This window comes from Oncorhynchus mykiss, chromosome 7 (assembly GCF_057628025.1).
Source record: "Oncorhynchus mykiss isolate SJ-2025 chromosome 7, ASM5762802v1, whole genome shotgun sequence".
Taxonomy (NCBI): Eukaryota; Metazoa; Chordata; class Actinopteri; order Salmoniformes; family Salmonidae; genus Oncorhynchus; species Oncorhynchus mykiss.
This window is the reverse complement of record NC_143028.1, coordinates 7,105,965-7,126,127: the sequence shown is the minus strand read 5'-3', so window position 1 is coordinate 7,126,127 and position 20,163 is coordinate 7,105,965. Positions and strand designations below refer to the sequence as shown.

Genomic DNA, 20,163 nt, shown 5'->3' with positions numbered 1-20,163 from the left:
AGGTCAAAGGGTATAAAAAAAATTATGTGGCATGGCACATAGTGGGGCAAAAAAGTATTTAGTCAGCCACCAATTGTGCAAATTCTCCCACTTAAAAAGATGAGAGAGGCCTGTCATTTTCATCATAGGTACACTTCAACTATGACACAAAATGAGAGAGAAAAAATCCAGAAAATCACATTGTAGGATTTTTAATTAATTAATTTGCAAATTATGGTGGAAAATAAGTATTTGGTCAATAACAAAAGTATCTCAATACTTTGTTATATACCCTTTGTTGGCAATGACAGAGGTCAAATGTTTTCTGTAAGTCTTCACAAGGTTTTCACACACTGTTGCTGGTATTTTGGCCCATTCCTCCATGCAGATGTTTTGGGGCTGTTGCTGGGCAACACGGACTTTCAACTCCCTCCAAAGATTTTCTATGGGGTTGAGATCTGGAGACTGGCTAGGCCACTCCAGGACCTTGAAATGCTTCTTACGAAGCCACTCCTTCGTTGCCCGGGCGGTGTGTTTGGGATCATTGTCATGCTGAAAGACCCAGCCACGTTTCATCTTCAATGCCCTTGCTGATGGAAGGAGGTTTTCACTCAAAATCTCACGATACATGGCCCCATTCATTCTTTCCTTTACACGGATCAGTCGTCCTGGTCCCTTTGCAGAAAAACAGCCCCAAAGCATGATGTTTCCACCCCCATGCTCACAGTAGGTATGGTGCTCTTTGGATGCAACTCAGCATTCTTTGTCCTCCAAACACGACGAGTTGGCTTTTTACCAAAAAGTTATATTTTGGTTTCATCTGACCATATGGCATTCTCCCAATCTTCTTCTGGATCATCCAAATGCTCTCTAGCAAACTTCAGACAGGCCTGGACATGTACTGGCTTAAGCAGGGGGACACGTCTGGCACTGCAGGATTTGAGTCCCTGGCGGCGTAGTGTGTTACTGATGGTAGGCTTTGTTACTTTGGTCCCAGCTCTCTGCAGGTCATTCACTAGGTCCCCCCCGTGTGGTTCTGGGATTTTTGCTTACCGTTCTTGTGATCATTTTGACCCCACGGGGTGAGATCTTGCGTGGAGCCCCAGATCAAGGGAGATTATCAGTGGTCTTGTATGTCTTCCATTTCCTAATAATTGCGCCCACAGTTGATTTCTTCAAACCAAGCTGCTTACCTATTGCAGATTCAGTCTTCCCAGCCTGGTGCAGGTCTACAATTTTGTTTATGGTGTCCTTTGACAGCTCTTTGGTCTTGGCCATAGTGGAGTTTGGAGTGTGACTGCTTGAGGTTGTGGACAGGTGTCTTTTATACTGATAACAAGTTCAAACAGGTGCCATTAATACAGGTAACGAGTGGAGGACAGAGGAGCCTCTTAAAGATGAAGTTACAGGTCTGTGAGAGCCAGAAATCTTGCTTGTTTGTAGGTGACCAAATACTTATTTTCCACCATAATTTGCAAATAAATTCATTAAAAATCCTACAATGTGATTTTCTGGATTTTTTTCTTCTAATTTTGTCTGTCATAGTTGAAGTGTACCTATGATGAAAATTACAGGCCTCTCTCATCTTTTTATGTGGGAGAACTTGCACAATTGGTGGCTGACTAAATACTTTTTTGCCCCACTTTATAAAAGAGATAAACATAATAACATACAGTATTTCTACCAACTATAAATATAGTGTGTGGTTTTTCTCACCGGTTGAGACCCCAGCCCTCCCAGGTACAGGGGTCTTCCATCAGGCCCAATGATAATACCAGGTTCTCCTTTCTCCCCCTGGACAGGACACAGGGTGGAGGGAGATATGTCAATACTTCATGCAATTTTCCCTGTACTGTACAGAAAACAAGATATGAATTAAGTTATTACCAGACCTTAGCTGCGTATCCTGGCTGTCCAGGCTCTCCTGTATCTCCCTTTGGTCCCATAGGCCCCTACAGAAGAAGTTGTGATCAGTATAAATAACAACCTTGTATGTGTATATTTTTAAAAGAGAGTTCCATTAACATGTTTTAGGCAGTTTTCAACATACAACTAGTAGGCCGTACAGCATTGTTTTTTATATATATTTTTATATTAGGGAGCACTATTAAGGTGTTTCAACTGTGAAATATATATTTTTTGAAATGTTCCATTAACATGTTATAAAATAGTTTTTGCCGCAATCTCCACCATACATCTAGAACAACACTGTCCGTTACACTATTTGGTGTGTTTCAACTGTGAAATATCTTTAGAAACAGTCATGGTAAATGTCTCCACTCCACTGTGTGTTCATTGGCAGTGTGATACTGATACATACTGGGAATCCTGCCCGGCCGGGAAGACCTGGTCCTCCCTGGAGAAAAGGAAATAAGGGTTAGAGTGACTTTCTAAAAGATTATAAGACATTATAAAACTGCATGTAGAGTAGCATAGTGACTGTCTGCTGAGTCAAATTCTCACCTGTCCTTGATTCCCAAGAACTCCATCAAACTACAACAAGATAGACAGGTAGGTCAGTTGTGTCATTGAAACATCACTATGATCCAGAGCAAACAAGACCGTACAGTACACAGCCACACTCACGCTGCCTGAGGTCTGGTAGATCTGTCCCGGTGGGCCAGGGGCTCCTGGAGGTCCAGGGGGCCCCCCTTCACGTCCTGGCTCACCCTACAACACCACACACACAACATGAGAGCCGTGGGACAATTATTAGACTACTTACTCTACCGTTCAAAAGTTTGGGGTCACTTAGAAAAGTCTTTGTTTTTGAAAGAAAAGCAAATGTTTTGTCCATTTAAAATAACATCAAATTGATCAGAAATACAGTGTAAACATTGTTAATGTTGTAAATGACTGTTGTAGCTGGAAACGGCAGATTTTTTATGGAATATCTACATAGGCGTACAGAGGCCCATTATCAGCAACCATCACTCCTGTGTTCCAATGGCACGTTGTGTTAGCTAATCCAAGTGTATCATTTTAAAAGGCGACATGATCATTAGAAAACCCTTTTGCAATTATGTTAGCATCATGTTATCAGGAGTAGGTAACTCACCCTTTCTCCTCTGTCTCCCCTCTCCCCTTTGTCTCCCTGTGTATACACAAGAAACAAAACAGAATAGGTTAGTGCACTTTGTGTGGGTTACTCTAAAGCCTAAGTAACGTTCTAATAGATTCTGGGGAGGTGGCTGAGGGATAATGATCTACCAATTGTCCTGGGAATCCGTCCATCCCTGGTGTTCCATCCCGTCCTCTTGCTCCCTCGCTCCCCTTCTCTCCCGAAAGCCCAGGGAAACCAGATCTTCCCTGTATGATGACAGGAATACAGTAAGCATTGCTATATAACAAAGATATGGCCTCCAATCAAACTTAGCAATATATTCAAAGGGATTTCCTGGTTCTTACCGGAAGGCCAGCGATTCCGGGCGGACCCTGAAAAACAATGGATATGTGACTATGTATTAGTTGATGTGATTGTAAAGGCAATCCAAATGATGAGTGGATGGCAATGTATAGATCACCTGTGGTCCTGGAATCCCTATCACCCCAGCAACACCATTGACCCCCGTCACTCCGGAACCCTCCCCGTCACCCTACACAGAGAGGACACAGATACAGTTCAAAAAAGACAATTCCACAAAAATATGTCGTCAAATATACAGTATGTAGTCAATTTGGTAATAATTTGTATGAAGGGAGCTTTGGGGTGGGAGGTTAAGCTGTAGTTGATGTAGTCTGGGTGGGTGGCAGGAGTTGTGTACAGTACTCACATAACGCACGGGGTAGGAAGGTCCGGGTGGTCCTGGAGGCCCAATCGGTCCCATGGGCCCAGGAAGCCCAGCCAAGCCCCCCTGCCCTGCCTGACCAGGCACTCCAGGGTCACCCTGAGAACCCTGGTGGTTAGGAGTGAAGAGGTGAGAGAACGAGAGAGAGAGATTGTAAAGGTGTGTGTGTGCATGTGTGTGTAAAAATCAGCATTCCATTTACATGTAGACATAACAGACAAATAAAGAAGCATTCCACAAAATTGGAAACACATTTAAGCTGAATTATTACTATAACAAGCAATGTAAATCAATATTGAAAATAATAAAAAACAATGACTGCATATAGTTTAGTTCCAATATAAAACATCCAGACTGATGGTAAAATATCTTAAGCAACTACATGCTATTTAAGATATTATGTCAGAAGTCAAACAAGCAAATGTTCCATTTGTCCTATAATGAACACACTGGGAATTAGAGTTTTTCTCAGTGAGTTGATTCCCCCATGTGATGAATGCAGCCGAAACCAAGGAACCAATAGTAGGCAGTCGAAACCAAGGAACCAATAGCAGGAGACCCAGTAGTACCTGTGACCCATCACCTTCACTAAAGATACTGGTCAAAAAGTTGGAGAAGGAGGAGAAGGCAGACAGAGTTTTGCTAGAGGAAGACAAGGATAAGGGAGAAGATCTGTATCCTGAGAAAATCCTCACACCCCCACCAACATCATGTTTAGACTATCGATCTCTAGGAGAAGTCCCACCACCAACATCATGTTTAGACTATCGATCTCTAGAAGTCCCACCACCAACATCATGTTTAGACCATCGATCTCTAGGAGAAGTCCCACCACCAACATCATGTTTAGACCATCGATCTCTAGGAGAAGTCCCACCACCAACATCATGTTTAGACCATCGATCTCTAGAAGAAGTCCCACACCAACACCATGTTTAGACTAGAGGTCGACCGATTATGATTTTTCAATACCGATACCGATTATTGGAGGAAACCTCAGGAAATCTGATCGGAGCGCTCTATATAAGGTGAGCAGAGCCTGTTAAATCGAAATCTGCATATTGTATTATAGCCTAAACCAAATTTTGATCAGAAAGTACTGGGCGTGAGTATGAATCGGTGCCAACATTTTTTTTTACATAAGAACCTAAGGCATTGATTAAAGATATCTTGTTTTGTATAAAGAAAAAAAAAAGTTTTATTTTTTATTAATTGGCCTATACTCAGTTATTTTAATAGGAATGTGTGAATTGTGATTGACCAATGTGTTAAATTCCTTCGGGACGCTGTTTGTTCTGAAATCTGCATAGAAAACTGTCCTAATTATATATATATTGGGTTGTGTATAGAGGTGAGGAAAAGCAGAGGCTGTGTTTTAACATGTAAAGGACACAATTATGGATGTTGGAATTTCAATGTGAAATTCGTATGAATGAATGTAGTATTGAGAAAACATATGAACCAGAGTTGACGTTCCATGATTTTGAGACCGGGGAAATTAAGTTGAAAGAAACGTTTGTCGCGGAGTAAACCGCTAGGTTGGGATACGTAACTGGGCTATAGACAAAGCTACCTTAGTAGTCGAATGGCCGTGCAACTTTGATTGACAGCAGCCGGGCTAAAACACAGATTTTTACTTTTTTCATTCCTGTTGATATTGCCTAAAGTTTAAAATTATTCTGACAATTGCTATAGAATCGCAGGAATTTACTGATATAAGTTCATAAAGGAACTTACTGAATTGTTTCTAGAAAGTATTTAAATAAGCCGCTGAGCTTAGTACAGACTTTGTTTGACAGATGCTAAAAGCTACACACTGATTTTGGGGTTTTTCTATTCTATCTATATTTCCTACAGAGCTAGAATTACTCTGAAAATTGTTATAGAACCGCATATATTCACTGATATATTGTTCCAAAAGGAAATCGCCGAATCATTTCTAGAAAATACCTAAACAAATCGCTGAACAGATTCGAATTACATGCCGGAGAGGCACACACGTAACTGCAACCACATTACTGATAAGATCTTTCTGTGCGAGGGTGGGGGCGAGAGAAGTTTGAGCCAGCACCGCAGTACATCCCTGGTCTCGATCAAGGACGGGCTGGGTATACAAAGATAGAAATAAACACCACACAAAGGACTGACTAAAACTTAGATAAACGCATTATACACATTATCAGACGACTTAGATAAAATGTCTGCAGCCACCACGCCCAAACAAATGATTGCAGTAGAAACTCAAGACCAAGGGGAGCAGCCAGATAACACTCAGATCGTAGCACAGACTGTCTCTCAGATGATCCAACAGCAGGCAGCCCCACCTCCCCCACAGCGGTATATCCTGCAACAGCAACGGGCTCAACGAGGCCCCTACACTGGACCATACAGAGGGGGAAACTACCAGTGTTATAACTGCGGAATTCCCGGTCACTATGCCAGATATTGCACGAAACCACTCTCCCCGCACCAACTGCAATGGAGAGGAAGAGGAGGACCACTCCCTTTTCACTACAACCACCCAGGACCTCAGCAACTGCCAGCATACAACCACCCAGAATCTAGCCACATGCAGCAGGAGCAGCAAGATTACAACCAACCACAGTTTCAAGGTATGGCAGGGAACACCATGCCCTGGCCATAAAATATGCCCACCACCCACGGCAGGAGAAGAGAGAGAACACTTTCAACAGCACACTGAACCAACAATGATGTGCGAAGTTGAGGGTGTCCCCCATCAGTTCCTGGTAGACACAGGATGCACCTATTCTACTATCAAGTTCCCTCACATACTACTGAAAGTGGAGTGGAAGTATCCACCAACCCTCCCACTTCAACACCTGATCGCCCAGTAAGAATGATGATGATGCCACTCCTGCCGATGCCCACACTGTCTGAAACCCAAGAAGTGTACTGGCCAAAATGCCTACCCACAGGGCCTGCCACCCCTCACATCCAGTTTAAGTTCAACCAACTGAAAGCTCAAATCTACACTCTGCACCCATATAAGACTCCCCAAGCTGAGATCCATTGCACACTCAATGTAACAGAAACTGATGACTGCCTCTACACTGCAGACTGGGACGTAGACATGATGCACCTGACCCTACCTATCAGGTGTTGTACCATTGTGTGTGGCCCAGAGGGGGTGGCAGCACCGGTCATCCTACGATCAAGGAACCTCCATGGACCCCTGGCCTGGAAGGCTGAAGCATCAACAGCCATAGCACTCCTGAAAACAGATCTATCAGCGGCAGCAGCTCTGACTGCACCTGACTACAAGAACAAGTTCCATTTGGATGTTTCTGAAAGGGAAGGATTCACCTCATCCGTTTTATTCCAGAAACAAGAGGGGGAGAGAAGGGTCTTGATGTACTACTCTTCCAAACTTGACCACATTGAGGTAGGACAGACAACATGCTCCAGATACGTTGCTGCAGTAGCAAAAGCTATTGAAAAAACAGCTCACCTCGTGATGTCACCCTTCAATCAGCCATCATCCCTCAACCAGCATCGGCCCAATTAGCTGAAATCATCGGATTGACGCAGGCCCTCATCAGAGGAAAAGGAAAGACTGTGAATATCTATACAGACTCAGCCCATGCCCATGAAGCAGTCCACACTGATGGACCCAGAACTTTTATGAGAAGTACATGGCCCCACACACGAAGGCAAACTAAAGACCCTCCAAAAGGCCTCGCACATCTGGTGGCACCCTCACATAAAAAATATGACTGACTTATTTTATGACGATGATTTATTTTGTAACGAATGCAACATATGTGGCAGCCACAACCTAAAGAAAATATCAAACACCAATGGTGTCATACCCATTACCTAATGCATGTTTTCAGGATATTAGTATAGACTACACCGACATGAGCCCCGATAATGTATCTAAAAACAAACGCTATCTCCTAGTTATGGTAAATAGGTTCTCCAAATGGGTAGAAGCAATACCAACAGCGAAGTGGGATGCTGGGTCAGTCTTTAAGTGGCTACAAACCAAACTAATACCCAGGTATGGCATCTCAAGACAAATCAAATTTGACAAATGGCTCACATTTCAGTAACTAACACCTGAGACAGGTGGAAGAAAGATTTGGCATAACCCACAGATTTGGATCTGTGTACAGGCCCCAATCCCAAAATCTGGTGGAACGTCAAATCAAAAGCTGAAAGCTAAGATAGCTAAAGTGTGTGCAGGTTCGAAGTTGACATGGGTTGAAGTCCTGCCTCTGGTGTTGATGGCAATGAGAGCCTCACCAGGAGCAGGCACCCATCTCTCTCCTCATGAGATAATGACTGGTAGAGTCATGCCTGGTCCACCAAGGGAGGGAGGTCATATGCCCGCCCTTGATGTACAACAAATTGTAATGTCTAATTATGTGAAAAAACTGACGGTTCTCTCTGCAGCACTCTCTACCCAGGTTCACAAGGTCCAGGAGGGGGAGCTGCCGGGGGACACGCCACTACTGAAGGTAAAGGTTGGTGACTGGGTGAGGGTTAAAGTCCACAAGAGAAAGTGGCTGGCCAGGTGGACTGGACCGTACGAAGTGAAGGAGGTTACTTCACACTCAGTCCAGGTCAAAGGTAAATCAGGCGCACCTTGGCACCACCTTACACATTGCACCCTAGCCCCAACTCCTTCCAGAACACTGACTGAAGTCAGAGCTGATTTGAGCGGCCTAAATTCGATTCCAAATGAAGACACTCCTTCCTCAGGTGATGCGGCATCAAACTCCTCCTCCCCTGAAAAAGGAACCTTGCCCAGTTAGAGGGACATTTCTCCCTCCCTGGGTGAGGCTGGGGATATCTGGCCCTTTATTTGTGATATTCTTACTGATATTTGGGGTGTCCCTGGGCACTTTCACATGGTTAATTGAACAACTATTTCACCCTGCCACATCACGTACACTTACCCCTACACATGTCCCTAACTCCGTTCCTGATATCACTCCCTCCAATCACTCCCGTCCCAAACGTAGCACTACACCTACAGACCCACCATGCACACCAGACAAGGTTAGAAGCACCACCTTATGTATACCCATGAATGCAACCACCACCATTGCACTATAGTTTTCACGTCTAATAGATGTGAAGAGGGGGATTTGTCATATACAGTGCCTTGCGAAAGTATTCGGCCCCCTTGAACTTTGCGACCTTTTGCCACATTTCAGGCTTTAAACATAAAGATATAAAACTGTATTTTTTTGTAAAGAATCAACAACAAGTGGGACACAATCATGAAGTGGAACGACATTTATTGGATATTTCAAACTTTTTTAACAAATCAAAAACTGAAAAATTGGCCGTGCAAAATTATTCAGCCCCCTTAAGTTAATACTGTAGCGCCACCTTTTGCTGCGATTACAGCTGTAAGTCGCTTGGGGTATGTCTCTATCAGTTTTGCACATCGAGAGACTGAATTCTTTTTCCATTCCTCCTTGCAAAACAGCTCGAGCTCAGTGAGGTTGGATGGAGAGCATTTGTGAACAGCAGTTTTCAGTTCTTTCCACAGATTCTCGATTGGATTCAGGTCTGGACTTGGCCATTCTAACACCTGGATATGTTTATTTTTGAACCATTCCATTGTAGATTTTGCTTTATGTTTTGGATCATTGTCTTGTTGGAAGACAAATCTCCGTCCCAGTCTCAGGTCTTTTGCAGACTCCATCAGGGTTTCTTCCAGAATGGTCCTGTATTTGGCTCCATCCATCTTCCCATCAATTTTAACCATCTTCCCTGTCCCTGCTGAAGAAAAGCAGGCCCAAACCATGATGCTGCCACCACCATGTTTGACAGTGGGGATGGTGTGTTCAGCTTTGTTGCTTTTACGCCAAACATAACGTTTTGCATTGTTGCCAAAAAAGTTCAATTTTGGTTTCATCTGACCAGAGCACCTTCTTCCACATGTTTGGTGTGTCTCCCAGGTGGCTTGTGGCAAACTTTAAACAACACTTTTTATGGATATCTTGAAATGGCTTTCTTCTTGCCACTCTTCCATAAAGGCCAGATTTGTGCAATATATGACTGATTGTTGTCCTATGCACAGAGTCTCCCACCTCAGCTGTAGATCTCTGCAGTTCATCCAGAGTGATCATGGGCCTCTTGGCTGCATCTCTGATCAGTCTTCTCCTTGTATGAGCTGAAAGTTTAGAGGGACGGCCAGGTCTTGGTAGATTTGCAGTGGTCTGATACTCCTTCCATTTCAATATTATCGCTTGCACAGTGCTCCTTAGGATGTTTAAAGCTTGGGAAATCTTTTTGTATCCAAATCCGGCTTTAAACTTCTTCACAACAGTACCTCGGACCTGCCTGGTGTGTTCCTTGTTCTTCATGATGCTCTCTGCGCTTTTAACGGACCTCTGAGACTATCACAGTGCAGGTGCATTTATACGGAGACTTGATTACACACAGGTGGATTGTATTTATCATCATTAGTAATTTAGGTCAACATTGGATCATTCAGAGATCCTCACTGAACTTCTGGAGAGAGTTTGCTGCTCTGAAAGTAAAGGGGCTGAATAATTTTGCATGCCCAATTTTTTAGTTTTTGGATTTGTTAAAAAAGTTTGAAATATCCAATAAATGTCGTTCCACTTCATGATTGTGTCCCACTTGTTGTTGATTCTTCACAAAAAAATATGGTTTTATATCTTTATGTTTGAAGCCTGAAATGTGGCAAAAGGTTGCAAAGTTCAAGGGGGCCGAATACTTTCGCAAGGCACTGTATATATATGTAAACATTCATACACATAGCTCATATATTATACAGCGCCAAGCCAAACCGCCTGACTCAAGTCATCTTACGTACCCTTGCTAAAACAGGAACTAGCTCACACAGCCAGCAATAAAACTACCCCCCTACTGGTCGGGTGCCAAGAGCAAAGGACTTTTGCTGTGCACCAATGGGGCCCGCTCTGGCTAGAGCAAGGCCCGCCTCCAACCCTTTGTGACCAGTCAGAAGACCAAAACGACAAGACTCCACCTACTTTATTCTATGTATAAAAATGAATGTAACCTTTGTATAAGGCCTCTTTTTCACCTGACTCCTTGCCGAGTTATATGAACTAGATCCGTGCACGTAAAACTGTGGGACAAGATATCTTTGACTCATTAAAACTGTCTTTTGTTACAACTGAAATCCACTCTGTCCAGCGTCCGTGATTTGGTCTCAACTCTCCAGTATTTAAACACTAACACTAGCAACTTACCTTGGCTTACATGCTGACCAGACCGGACACGTCGTGTGCGCGAGCGTCGCAAAATACATTTAGAAATCCTTGTTATTCAATTATTGCACCCACACTGCTCACGCGCCAACGAGCGTCTACGACGCCAAGGGCTAAAATAGAACTCATTCCTATTTCTGACGCAGATCGCGCTGCAAGTCCTACCTCTCCCATCACCTCTTTGGTTTATAGAAGCAGGTATCCACGTGCTCATCTCCATTTGTTATACCCACGTGGGTGAATGAAAGACAAACTGTTTTGCCTGTAGTCGTGGTAATACAATGAAAGTTTAGATGTGATCACCATATAAATTAAACGATGAAAAGGCCTGGAAGGAGGAGAGATGACTAGAAACGATTCGGTTGGCCGTTTTATGTGTGGATTAATTGTCAGAGTTCCTTGTGCATTTCAGGTAAAATAACAACTCAATGTTTATATCCCAGGACAAATTAGGTAGCAACAGCAAGCTAGCTAAATAGGACAAATTAACGTTAGCTAGCAGGTGCAAGTTAATATTACGAGCTAAATTGCCATACATGTTTAATGCTTTTCGACCTGTCCCCAAATTAGTGTAATTGGTTCAGAGTTTGTTTTGATATTTTAACCTGCGTGTCGTGATCACTTTTGGTGTGGGGGGGGAGCAAAATACATTTATGCACAATAGCGCACGATGGCGCACGCGCGCAGCCGGTTTGGGTTCCGTGTTACTGCTTTCGCGTAACAGGCAGTCTCCTTGTGGAGTGCAACAAGAGGCAGGTCGTTATTGCGTTGGACGAGTTAACTGTAAGGTTGCAAGATTGGATGAAAATCTGACTAATTAATCGCCCATTCCGATTAATCGGTCGACCTCTAGTTTAGACTATCGATCTCTAGGAGAAGTCCCACACCCAGCAGCATCAAAGAAACAAGGTCAAAGTGAAAATAGCTATATATTTAGATTTAGAGGTGGGATAGTATGGGTGTATTTCAGAGCTCACCCTCTCTCCACTGGGCCCTGGAAGACCTAGATCACCAGCTTCTCCCTGCGGATGAGAGGGAGAGAGATGGGGAAAGAGAGCGATACAGAGAGAGAAAGAGACAATCATCTCAAAAGGATCCCTATTCAAAGGTCCAGTTCTGTGTGTGCTGTATACAGTGATATATAAACTCAGCAAAAAAAGAAACGGCCCTTTTTCAGGACCCTGTCTTTCAAAGATAATTTTTAAAATCCAGATATCTTCACAGATCTTCATTGTAAAGGGTTTAAACACTGTTTCCCATGCTTGTTCAATGAACCATAAACAATTAACTTCTTGGATATAGGGGGCGCTATTTTAATTTTTGGATGAAAAACGTTCCCGTTTTAAACAAGATATTTTGTCACAAAAAGATGCTCGACTATGCATATAATTGACAGCTTTGGAAAGAAAACACTGACGTTTCCAAAACTGCAAAGATATTGTCTGTGAGTGCCACAGAACTGATGTTACAGAAAAAACCCAGGTAAAAATCCAATCAGGAAGTGCCGCATTTTTTGAAACCGCCTCATGGCAATGACTCCTTATATGGCTGTGGAGGAGCTAGGAGTCAGCTTACGTTTTCCACGTTTTCCCCAAGGTGTCTGCAGCATTGTGACGTATTTGTAGGCATATCATTGGAAGATTGACCATAAGAGACTACATCTACCAGGTGGTTGCTTGGTGTCCTTCGTGGCAATTATTGCGTAATCTCCAGCTGCAGTATTTTTCCGTTTGCTTCTGATGAGAAACCAACTGCCACGAATGATTTATCATCGAATAGATATGTGAAAAACACCTTGAGGATTGATTCTAAACAACGTTTGCCATGTTTCTATCGATATTATGGAGCTAATTTGGAAAAAAGTTTGGCGTTGTAGTGACTGCATTTTCTGGGTTTTTTCTTAGCCAAACGTGATGAACAAAACGGAGCTATTTCTCCTACACAAATAATATTTTTGGAAAAAATGAACATTTGCTATCTAACTGAGAGTCTCGTCATTGAAAACATCCGAAGTTCTTCAAAGGTAAATTATTTTATTTGAATGCTTTTCTTGTTTTTGTGAAAATGTTGCCTGCTGAATGCTAGGCTTAATGCTATGCTAGGCTATCAATACTCTTACACAAATGCTTGTGTAGCTTTGGTTGAAAAGCATATTTTGAACATCTGAGATGACAGTGTTGTTAACAAAAGGCTAAGCTTGTGTTTCAATATATTTATTTCATTTCATTTGCGATTTTCATGAATAGGAAACGTTGCATTATTGTAATGAGCTTGAGGCTATGATTACGCTCCCGGATGCGGGATTGCTCGACGCTAGAGGTTAATGAACATGCACCTGTGGAACGGTCGTTAACTTAAGACACTAACAGCTTACAGACGGTAGGCAATTAAGGTCACAGTTATGAAAACTTAGGACACTAAAACACTATAAGGACACTAAAAGAGGGTCCCTGCTCATCTGCGTGAACATGCCTTAGGCATGCTGCAAGGAGGCATGAAGACTGCAGATGTGGCCAGGGCAATATATTGCAATGTCTGTACTGTGAGACGCTTAAGACAATGCTACAGGGAGACAGGATGGACAGCTGATCGTCCTCGCAGTGGCAGACCACGTATAACAACACCTGCACAGGATAGGTACATCCAAACATCATACTTGCGGGACAGGTACAGGAGGGCAACAACAACTGCCCGAGTTACACCAGGAACGCACAATCCCTCCATCGGTGCTCAGACAGTCTGCAATAGGCTGAGAGAGGCTGGACTGAGGGCTTGTAGGCCTGTTGTAAAGGCAGGATCCTCACCAGACAGCACCGGCAACAACGTCGCCTATGGGCACAAACCCACCATCGCTGGACTTGACAGGACTGGCAAAAAGTGCTCTTCACTGACGAGTCGCGGTTTTGTCTCACCAGGGGTGCTGGTCGGATTCGCGTTTATCGTCGAGGGAATGAGCGTTACATCGAGGCCTGTACTCTGGAGCGGGATTGATTTGGAGGTGGAGAGTCCGTCATGGTCTGGGGAGGTGTGTCACAGCATCATGGACTGAGCTTGTTGTCATTGCAGGCAATCTCAACGCTGTGCATTACAGGGAAGACATTCTCCTCCCTCATGTGGTACCCTTCCTGCAGGCTCATCCTGACATGACCCTCCAGCATGACAATGCCACCAGCCATACTGCTCGTTCTGTGCATGATTTCCTGCAAGACAGGAATGTCAGTGTTCTGCCATGGCCAGCGAAGAGCCCGGATCTCAATCCCATTGAGCACATCTGGGACCTGTTGGATAGGAGGGTGAGGGCTAGGGCCATCCCCCCCAGAAATGTCCGGGAACTTGCAGGTACCTTGGTGGAAGAGTGGGGTAACATCTCACAGCAAGAACTGGCAAATCTGGTGCAGTCCATGAGGAGGAGATGCACTGCAGTACTTAATGCAGCTGGTGGCCACACCAGATACTGACTGTTACTTTTGATTTTGACCCCCCCCCTTTTTTCAGGGACACATTATTCCATTTCTGTTAGCCACATGTCTGTGGAACTTGTTCAGTTTATGTTTCAGTTGAGGAATCTTGTTATGTTCATACAAATATTTACACATGTTAAGTTTGCTGAAAATAAATGCAGTTGACAGTGAGTGGACGTTTCTTTTTCTGCTGAGTTTAGTATGATCAGTTCAGCTCATACCTTCTCTCCGCTACTGGATCCTGGGGTTCCAGGTCTGCCAGGTGGACCAGCGGGCCCCTGAAAAACACAGCATGATATCAATACATAATTGTCAAGAAATCAAGACATTCATTTCAATGCTGTAGTTGTGCTGTCTACAGTTAACTAGGCACAAAACATATTGTCACGTCAGATATAGTAGAGAGAGGGTCCTCACTGGTAGGCCACGGTCCCCGTCCTTTCCGGGAGGTCCAGGGGGCCCGAAAGAGCCTGACCCATGGGAGCTGACACCACCGGCTGAGGGGCCGGGGGGGCCTGGAGGGCCGGGGGGGCCTGGTAGACCACGGAGAGTCTAAAGAAACAGTCAACACAACAGTCTTGGGTTTCACAATATACATTTGGTGAAAAGTCGTTTTTCTGGGTCAAACTCAAAATCTCTGAATCAGCTAAAACATACCTGCATTTTCTCAAAATCTGGGAATCCTCCTGAGCCTTCCACATCCAAAAATGTCTAGGGACAAATGAAGAAACATTAACAATGGTATATTTGTATATTCATGTCTGATCCACATGAATTCATGGGCTGAATGGCCTGATGCTGTAGTGGTTTACTCACAGCGCGGTCAGCTATCCCTGGGCCTGGGGGTCCAGGTGGCCCTGGAGGACCCCTGGGTCCTGGGTGACCATCACCACGATCCCCCTGGAGAGGTCACAGGGCACACACTCAGTATTTAACCTTTGGGCACCTCCGATAATATTCAAATACTCATGCTCTTAAATAAATGGCTTCTGGCCTTTACCTTTTGTCCTTTGACCCCTGAGTCTCCTTGTGTTCCTGGGAACCCTCTGTCTCCGGCAGGTCCCTGAGTTGTGGTGGGACAGAGAGAGAAGACACAGCTTAGTGAGGCTGACATAGTCTGACCACTGCTACTGACCACCACCGCTTATCAATAATGACATCTGACTACCACTGTATTTCTTCTCACACAATTAACAATGAATAAAAACCCATGACATGAGGTCAATGGGATAAAACATCAGAAAGTGACACTCACTAATTTGCCATCCTCTCCTGGATCCCCCTGGGGAATGAAATAGATACGGTATGGTTTGTTACAGTCAATTCAAAGAAAATGTACAAGTACTGAGACCAAATAAAGGGAGAATGCTCTACACAGAATACAGTGTCTACGGAAAGTATTCAGACCCCTTAACTTTTTCCACATTTTGTTACATTACAGCCTTATTCTAAAATTGATTCAATAAATAAAAAAATACATCAACAATCTACACACAATACCCCACCCATAATGACAAAGTGAAAACAGGTTTTTAGAAATGTTTGCAAAACCCCACCAGAAATACCTTATTTACATAAGTATTCAAACCCTTTGCTATGAGACTCGAAATTAAGCTCAGGTGCATCCTGTTTCCATGGATCATCCTTTCTACAACTTGATTGGAGTCCACCTGTGGTAAATTAAATTGATTGGACATGATTTGGAAGGGCACACACCTGTCTATTTAAAGGTACTACAGTTGACAGTGCATGTCAGAGCCAAAACCAAGCCATGAGGTCGAAGGAATTGTCCGTGGAGCTCCGAGACAGGATTGTGTCGAAGCACAGATCTGGGGAAGGGTACCAAAACATTTCTGCAGCATTGAAGGTCTCCAAGAACACAGTGACCTCCATCATTCTTAAATGGAAGCAGTTTGGAACCACCAAGACTCTTCCTAAAGCTCGCCACCCGGCCAAACTGAGCAATCGGGGTGAGAAGGGCCTTGGTCTGGGAGGTGACCAAGAACCCGATGGTCACTCAGACAGAGCTCTAGAGTTCCTCTATGGAGATGGGAGAACCTTCGAGAAGGACAACAATCTCTGCAGCACTCCAACAATCAGGCCTTTATGGAAGAGTGGCCAGACGGAAGCCACTCCTCAGTAAAAAGTACATGACAGCCCACTTGGAGTTTACCAAAAGGCACCTAAAGACTCAGACCATGAGAAACAAGATTATCTGGTCTGATGAAACCAAGACTAAACTATTTGACCTGGATGCCAAGCGTCACGTCTGGAGGAAACCTGGCACCATCTCTACGGTGAAGCATGGTGGTGGCAGCTTCATGCTGTGGGGATCTTTTTCAGCGGCAGGGATGGATCGAGGCAAAGATGAATGAGCAACGTACAGAGAGATAGTTGATGAAAACCAGCTCCAGAGAGCTCAGACTGGGGCAAAGGTTCCCCTTCCAACAGGACAACGACCCTAAGCACACAGCCAAGACAACGCAGGAGTGGCTTCGGGACAAGCCTCAATGTCTATGAGTGGCCCAGACAGAGCCCAGACTTGAACCCAATCTAACATCTCTGGAGAGACGTGAAAATAGCTGTGCAGCAACGCTCCCCATCCAACCTGACAGACCTTGCAAGGATCTGCAGAGAAAAATGGGAGAAACTCCCCAAATACAGGTGTGCCAAGATTGTAGCGTCATACCCAAGAATACTCAAGGCTGTAATTGCCGCAAAACGTGCTTCAACAACGTACTGAGTAAAGGGTCTGAATACTTATGTAAATGTGATATTTCAGTTGTTTATTTTTAATACATGTGCAAAACTGTCAAAAATAGTTTTTGCTTTGTCATTATGGGGGTATTGTTTGTAGATGGATGAGGGGACAAAACGATTTCATCCTTTTTAGAATAAGGCTGTAACGTAACAATGTGTGGAAAAAGTCAAGGAGTCTGAATACTTTCCGAATGCACTGTATGTCAGAAGGTATGGTACAACTCACCGCCTCTCCCTCTGGTCCCTGGGGTCCTGCTGGTCCTTTGGCTCCTGGGGGCCCCATCGGTCCCATTGGCCCCACCACTGGCTGCACCACAGAGCCGTCCCCTAGCCTCACAACCTGGGCAGCTGGCCCCCCAGGGCCAGGAGGGCCAGGGGGACCAGGTACACCACGGTCCCCCTTGGAGCCTGGGTAACCAAACCCAGAACTGCCCTGTGGGAAGAAAACAATCAACTACCTATTTAATCTGATCACTTCAATGACTAGCTAAATTGAAGTCAAATAAAAAGAAGCTGGGAAGGACAAAGTCAAAACGCACCTTCAAGCCTTTGTCTCCCTGAAAGGAAAAGGAGACAAAGACAAGTTGTAAGTAATGTTGGAACTATTACATGTGTCTCAGAGGCATGTATGTGGTCTGTCTGAATCAGATGTAATCAGCTATGGTGGTCATCAGTTATAGGGGGTGTATAACACACAGTACTGTGCCAGGCAGCATGCAGTACCTTTTCTCCGCGTTCTCCTCCGCCTGATGAAGAGCCAGAGGAAGAAGCAGAGCTGGAGAAAGACCCCGATTCCCCCTTTGGACCGGCGGGACCTCTGTCCCCTGGACTGCCCTTCTCCCCTCTGTCCCCTTTCATTCCGTTAGAACCACTAGGGCCTGACGACACACAGAGAGACACAGAGAGAGGGAGAGTTGGGTGTTAGAATAGACGTCAGAAGTAACATCGTGGTCATCATCGGTATGAATGTTGCTGTCATCATCACTTTCACTAGCACCCTCTATCCTCAGTTAGCATCCTACTACCTTTGTCCTCCCCTTCCACAGAGTTTCATGCCAACCTGTTCCACAGAGTCCCATGCCAAACTATTCCACAGAGTTCCATGCCAATATATTCTACAGTTTCATGCCAAACTACTCCACAGAGTTCCATGCAGACAGGACATGCTGAGGGCATGATGAGATCTCATCAACCTAGTCCAGTGCAGATTCCCTGAATTCTGACATGGAGTGGTAAGGGTATACTGTCCTGAAATCAGGGACTGGTTGTCAGGGAACTCCGCTGGACCTCATTGGAGAGTGTTTATAATATAGCCCGACAGACAGACGGACGGACGGACGGACAGACAGACAAAGTTTCCAGTGACCTACCTGGTTGACCTCCTAATCCTGGTCTGGACTCTACTGAGGTCTGATGATTCCTGTCACCTACAGTCAATCAACCCAAACACACTTACCTGCATGCCTAGTTCGTACACTAGAAAACACTAACAATTATCAACATTCCTCTGGTGGGTAGGAGCGTTGGGCCAGTAACCCGAAAGGTTGCTGGATCGTATCCCCGAGCTGACAAGTTAAAAATCTACCGTTCTGCCCCTGAGCAAGGTAGTTAACCCAGGCACCGATAACGTGGATGTTGACTAAAGCAGCCCCCCCCCCCCCCCCCTCAGAGGGGTTAAATGGGGAAGATACATTTCAGTTGAATACATTCAGTTGTACAACTGACTAGGTATCCCCCTTTCATTTTTCTTTACAATCAGCCATTCTTGAAGGAAAATGTCTACCTTCTACACTAGAAGGTGCTAGTGTGCTGTATATCCCAGCATACCGTATGTAACGAGCAACAAGGTTCTCAAGTAGTGTGGTATTACACTAGGTACATATTTCCATGACAGATAGTTTCACAGTTTTTACATCAACTGTTTTTGTTAGCACTGCAGTTACTCTAAATATAGCTTGGTTGGTTCACTATTATATGCGCATTTTCAATAAACCTAAGTAATATTTTAGAGGATAACTTCACAGATGATGTCATCATTATTCAACTCACCCCACTGACCTGTCTCTGAGAGCCTGTCGCTCACTGATGATGTCAGAGGGGGCTCTGGCACTGGTCGGAGAGATGGAGGTGTGGTCTGACAGGAGGGAAGAGAGGGAGGAGAGGAAGGTTAGACAGGACAGTCAGACCCTGATCCAATAGTTTCACAGTAAATCCTTCCTTCTATTTCCACATCACAGAATAGATTAACAGGACAACATAGGATAAAGAAGATTCCTTTACAGTTTTGCCGGTCTCTCTTCTGTCCCCATCCCCACTGCCAAAGTCACCTGAGGCCTGAGAGAGAGACAGAGAAAGAGAGAGAGAGAGACAGCAAGACAAACAGAGACAAGTCAAGGCATTTGAGAAAATGTTAGTTGACATGAATCATATCATATTCCTACTAAACTGTGTCTGGTTCTACAGTCTAATCACTCACAGCGTCTGAGTCATCATCGTCTTCACAGAGGAACTCAGCTGCTCGAGGGTTACCCACCACGTTCAGCTCAGCGATCGCCCCCTGCACAACACGCACAGACACAGACACACACACAGAGACACAGACAAACACACTGATGGCTGTGAGAAAGGAGATACTGTACAGCCATTGGGGCAGTATGAATTGAATGATTCTAGTCAGGATCTAAGCCAATAATATACAATCAAATGTAAAGAGGATGTTTCTGACTGACCGTGGCCTTACTAACTCAGAACAGACAGAGTCTTGCTGAAACAACAGACAGGGTTCTAAATCTCTCCCAGAGGCCTGATAGAGTTAGACTATGAGAATGACAGGGTTCTACATCTCTCCTAGGGGCCTGATAGAGTTAGACTATGAGAATGACAGGGTTCTACATCTCTCCCAGGGGCCTGATAGAGTTAGACTATGAGAATGACAGG

General features: G+C 44.5%; 1 protein-coding gene across 8 annotated transcripts in view; it reads right to left on the bottom strand.

Moving 5' to 3' along the window:
• LOC110528829 (uncharacterized) overlaps positions 1 to 20,163 on the bottom strand; it is an 84,309-nt gene that overhangs the window by 6,965 nt on the left and 57,181 nt on the right. For 5 of the 8 annotated variants that reach the window (XM_090240086.1, XM_090240084.1, XM_090240082.1 and 2 more), the window contains exons 3-26: positions 19,703 to 19,783; positions 19,507 to 19,560; positions 19,285 to 19,360; positions 18,597 to 18,653; positions 17,950 to 18,104; positions 17,766 to 17,783; positions 17,453 to 17,659; positions 15,722 to 15,748; positions 15,467 to 15,529; positions 15,283 to 15,366; positions 15,124 to 15,177; positions 14,884 to 15,018; positions 14,688 to 14,744; positions 11,983 to 12,027; positions 3,753 to 3,875; positions 3,504 to 3,575; positions 3,388 to 3,414; positions 3,190 to 3,288; positions 3,038 to 3,073; positions 2,566 to 2,649; positions 2,443 to 2,472; positions 2,300 to 2,335; positions 1,872 to 1,931; positions 1,696 to 1,773 (exon numbers count right to left, since the gene is read on the bottom strand). In XM_090240086.1, the coding sequence (XP_090096212.1) occupies positions 1,696 to 1,773; positions 1,872 to 1,931; positions 2,300 to 2,335; positions 2,443 to 2,472; positions 2,566 to 2,649; positions 3,038 to 3,073; positions 3,190 to 3,288; positions 3,388 to 3,414; positions 3,504 to 3,575; positions 3,753 to 3,875; positions 11,983 to 12,027; positions 14,688 to 14,744; positions 14,884 to 15,018; positions 15,124 to 15,177; positions 15,283 to 15,366; positions 15,467 to 15,529; positions 15,722 to 15,748; positions 17,453 to 17,659; positions 17,766 to 17,783; positions 17,950 to 18,104; positions 18,597 to 18,653; positions 19,285 to 19,360; positions 19,507 to 19,560; positions 19,703 to 19,783 (1,758 nt within the window). The remainder of the gene's footprint in view (positions 1 to 1,695; positions 1,774 to 1,871; positions 1,932 to 2,299; positions 2,336 to 2,442; positions 2,473 to 2,565; positions 2,650 to 3,037; positions 3,074 to 3,189; positions 3,289 to 3,387; positions 3,415 to 3,503; positions 3,576 to 3,752; positions 3,876 to 11,982; positions 12,028 to 14,687; positions 14,745 to 14,883; positions 15,019 to 15,123; positions 15,178 to 15,282; positions 15,367 to 15,466; positions 15,530 to 15,721; positions 15,749 to 17,452; positions 17,660 to 17,765; positions 17,784 to 17,949; positions 18,105 to 18,596; positions 18,654 to 19,284; positions 19,361 to 19,506; positions 19,561 to 19,702; positions 19,784 to 20,163) is intronic. The other 3 variants (XM_090240088.1, XM_090240087.1, XM_090240083.1) reach the window with 1 other exon arrangement.